The sequence below is a fragment of the Nelumbo nucifera genome, chromosome 4 (genome assembly GCF_055504915.1).
Source record: "Nelumbo nucifera cultivar China Antique chromosome 4, China Antique-T2T, whole genome shotgun sequence".
Taxonomy (NCBI): Eukaryota; Viridiplantae; Streptophyta; class Magnoliopsida; order Proteales; family Nelumbonaceae; genus Nelumbo; species Nelumbo nucifera.
Genome location: NC_142652.1, coordinates 35,789,138 through 35,793,540, shown reverse-complemented (window position 1 = coordinate 35,793,540; position 4,403 = coordinate 35,789,138). Strand labels below are relative to the sequence as shown.

The following is a 4,403-nucleotide window of genomic DNA, read 5'->3' as shown; positions in this document are numbered from 1 at the left end:
TTAAATAATAAAAGCTGTAAATTGGGAATAGCGGTAATAGGAGGTAGCCGGTGAGACGAACAAACAGGATATTAAAAACCGTTGTTGTCAGAGACGACTTTCACGTAAATTTAGATTAATGAATAAAATTCAATATTTAATTGTGGTTTTGGAATATTTATTTATTATTTATTTTTCCATTTTAATACTTCTTTTATGATTTCAACCGCAGAACTCACTATAAAAGCTACTCACTCCCTACGCCTTTCTTCACACGTCTAATTTAGAGCTAGCACAGAGAGAGATCCAAGGAGAAGTCTCGCTGTGCTATTGCTTTGTTTTCGATATGTCGCTGCTCTCAGACCTTATCAACTTGAACCTCTCCGACACGACGGAGAAGATCATTGCCGAGTACATATGGTGGGTCTAGTTTTCCTCTGTTTTGCGTTTCTGAGTTTATGGGAGCTCTGTTTTTACTATTCCGCTTTTGATTTAAATGTGTGTTTGTGGGTCGTCTTTTTCTGGGTTTCTGATTGTTTTTCTCTACTGTTGATGGAAGTTTGGTGGGTTTGTTTCGTTTTGTTGCTTTTATTACGATAGCCATGGATTTGTTTTCTTAGTATTGCTTTTGTCTGGGATTTTTATTGATATTTATCACTTCTTTTTCTCTAAATTCTGGACTTCTTTCTATCTTTTTGATGGGTATGCTTTTTTTGTGACAAGTTCTTCACAAATCCATGATTCTGCTATTCTTTTGTTGGTAATTTTATTTAATAGGTGTTCCGTATTTTCTTAGTTCTTTACCCAAAAGTAACGATCCTTTGTTCCAGAAGTTTGACTTCTTTCAAATGTTCGTTTTAATTTTTCTACAGGGTTGGCGGATCTGGAATGGACATGAGAAGTAAAGCAAAGGTAATCACTTCTTTCTCCGCTATTTTCTTTTTGTTGTTGCTTTTGATTATTCATAATCTTTGGTCTGATGTATTTGGCTTTCTGTCATTTGTGTCATGAATTAGACGCTATCCGGGCCAGTTAGCGATCCCAGCAAGCTTCCCAAATGGAACTATGATGGTTCTAGCACTGGTCAGGCCCCTGGTGAAGACAGTGAAGTGATCTTATAGTACGTTTTCTTGCCTTTTGTTTGCTTGTTTTCTTCATCTTTCTTTTAATTATGCTATTATATGAGATATTTTGCTTTTTGATTCATTTTCTTACGAAGAATTCTTGTTTCGGTGATGTTTGAAACAGTCCTCAGGCTATCTTCAGGGACCCATTCAGAAGAGGCAACAATATTCTTGTAAGTGCTTCTTGATGGTATTTCTTGTTTTGCAATTAAACTGTAGTCCTTTTTTGTTAAATTGCTCAATCTGTTTCAGTCAATTGATGTTCTGCTATACCTTTTTGTATCTGTTTTACAACTTATTTAGGTTATGTGTGATACTTACACTCCTGCTGGAGAACCAATTCCAACAAATAAGAGATGCAATGCTGCAAAGATATTCAGCCATCCTGATGTTCTTGCTGAAGAACCCTGGTATTTTCTAATTTACACCATCCATAGTTCTTTTCTAACTGTTTCTTATCCTGTTATGTTTGATTGTTATGCTTCTTAGTTTCTGTTTTCTCCTATTTCCCTGACTCTTTGATTCCAAAACAGGTATGGTATAGAGCAAGAGTACACCCTGTTGCAAAAAGATGTTAAATGGCCTCTTGGGTGGCCTGTTGGAGGTTTCCCTGGCCCACAGGTAATGAAATTTGCATTAACTCAAGCTTCATTTTCATGGGTTTTCTTTATTATTCTTGTCAAATTAGGAATTTTCTTTTTTCAGGCCCGCGATTTGGTTTAGTTTTTTTTTCCTGATTTTTGGTTTTCGTGTGGTATTTTCTGCATAATTTTGATCAACATTTAGAGAACTCAATAAAGAAATATTAGATTAATTATTTATGTTTGATTTCTAGCAGAGTTTTGCAACACTTCCACATTTACATTTTCCTCTTACTTGATTGAGTCTGGGGTCTTGCCATATTTTGAGTTTGATCTCTTATCTATTGAACAACAGGGACCATACTACTGTGGTGTTGGTGCTGACAAAGCTTGGGGTCGTGACATCGTTGATTCTCATTACAAGGCATGCCTTTATGCAGGCGTCAACATCAGTGGAATCAATGGAGAAGTGATGCCAGGGCAGGTAAGAACAAGTTTCTCCTCTTGCTTATTTCCTTTATTTTATTTCCTTTGATTGAATTGGCTTATCAATTTTCTTTGTTAGTTTCCTTACATTTGCTTTTGCTTAATTTTGTTCAGTGGGAATTTCAAGTTGGTCCATCTATTGGTATCTCTGCCGGAGATGAATTATGGATTGCTCGTTACATTCTGGAGGTAATCATTACAACCATCTGCGAGTCTTCTCTTTTGCTAATGAGGAACTTCTTTGGAAGAAGGATGAGTAAATGGTGTTTGCTTTTCAATGTTAACAGAGGATTACAGAGATTGCTGGTGTTGTACTCTCCTTCGACCCCAAGCCCATCCAGGTTAGATTTAACTCTCAACTTTCATATCCACCTCCACCAAATTCTCTAGCATCTGTATTTATATATAACTTTGTTTGTGGTATGTTTTATCGTTAGGGTGACTGGAATGGAGCTGGTGCTCACACAAACTTCAGGTAATACTTCTCATATATTCTTCAATTTATTGAGTGAAAGCCATCCGTTTTTGTGGGACTATAACATGCAGAATTCTCTGTTTTTCACCATATCTGATGAACCATGTTATGTGGATTTCAGCACAAAGTCCACGAGAAATGAGGGAGGCTATGAGGTTATCAAAAAGGCTATTAAAAAGTTGGGGTTGAGGCACAAGGAACACATAGCTGCCTATGGAGAAGGCAATGAACGCCGCCTCACCGGACGACATGAAACAGCTGATATCAATACCTTCGCTTGGGTATGGACTTGCTCACATCTCTGGATTGGACTTTGGAATTGATAATTTTACAGAAATTAATTTAATTCTTGGGAGCACTGTTCTTATCTTTTCTTCACATGATTTTGACAGGGAGTTGCAAACCGTGGGGCTTCCATTCGAGTGGGCCGAGACACAGAAAGAGCTGGCAAGGGTTACTTCGAGGACAGGAGGCCTGCCTCCAACATGGATCCCTACGTGGTTACTTCCATGATTGCAGAGACCACCATCCTGTGGAAACCATAAGAGCTCAAGCAAAGCAAAGTCACCAGTCATCTACTAGTTGGTGTTCGGTCTGGGATCTCTTCTCATTGTTATTCTTCTGATAAACAAGCCTCAGAAAAGAATGTGTATTGGAGTAGGGCCTCTCCCATCTCTCTTCCCTTGGAATCAAAGTTGCTGTCCAGTTACTTTGTGGTCTTTTTTTCCTTCTGTTTTGTCTTTGAGGTCGGCAGTTGAATGCGTTGTTTTCTGCCTTTTGATTTTTCCTTGGTTTTCGGTGACAGTAGAAAATAATATAGAAGGACCGATTCCCATTGATATCTACAAAGGAGATGTTCATGCACTCTGTTTCTTTAAAATGGATGCAATCTTATGTCGGTTTTGTTCATGAGGGAACAACTTGTAAGTTGTATCCCAAACCATTTTACTTTGCAACAAGCTCAAAATCACAAAATTACATAGCCCCAATTCTCTAGACTTTGTTCTTTGGGGCTTAAAAGTATATTGGCTTCATATTCTTATACTTTTAAAAGCAATTCTTACTGAATGCTCAAAATATTTTTTGGCTCATTTTTGTTTTTTATAACACAAAGCTCAGGGGAAATTTATAGATAAGTACCCTGTACTTTGGGGTAATAACACTTAAAAAAGGCCTCAAATTTCAAGTGAACTTACAAAAATCAATACTCAAGTCCATCCGTTAGCACTCCACCAGTTACATGTAGGCGAAGTCGCCTTTGAGACATTTCAGACTCTCAAAAGTCAAAACTACCATTTACATATTTTATGAACAGTTTCACAAGGGGCTTTTTGGAGTTTTACTGAACTGAACTGATGTTAAGTTTTTAAAGTTCAAGATGCTTGATTGTGGCAATTGAAAGTTGTGTAAGTATTACTGCGTAAGTACAAGGATAACTAACTATTTGCAATTTTACTTTCATAAAACAAAAGGATTATAAACTCAAATCGTAAAATCGGAATCTAATAACCCAACCTACCCACAGGACACGGAGACCAGATGTGCTACTTCCCTCTCCGTTGTAACAGGCGGGAGTTATATTTCTGTAAAAGAACTTTGAACTCTCTTACCGAGTTTAAGTGATACGTTATTACACTAACTCCTATAATTTTGTACTTCTCTTATAACTTAAATCTTAGGCTCGTTACTTAAAGCTTCAACTTGTAGAAATACAAACGAATTAGTATGTACAGTAACAAACAAACTCATACGGTATCA

General features: G+C 37.1%; 1 protein-coding gene across 1 annotated transcript; it reads left to right on the top strand.

Annotated features, from left to right (window-relative positions):
- The first annotated feature begins 215 nt into the window (after window positions 1-215).
- Window positions 216-3,494, top strand: LOC104607404 (glutamine synthetase cytosolic isozyme 1). The gene is made up of 12 exons (XM_010273045.2): window positions 216-399; window positions 852-891; window positions 996-1,099; window positions 1,228-1,276; window positions 1,407-1,513; window positions 1,637-1,724; window positions 2,040-2,168; window positions 2,285-2,359; window positions 2,458-2,511; window positions 2,608-2,645; window positions 2,767-2,926; window positions 3,038-3,494. Exons 1-12 carry the CDS (start codon window positions 326-328, stop codon window positions 3,188-3,190), a joined length of 1,071 nt encoding a protein of 356 aa, XP_010271347.1. The 5' UTR covers window positions 216-325; the 3' UTR covers window positions 3,191-3,494.
- Window positions 3,495-4,403: the final 909 nt, after the last annotated feature.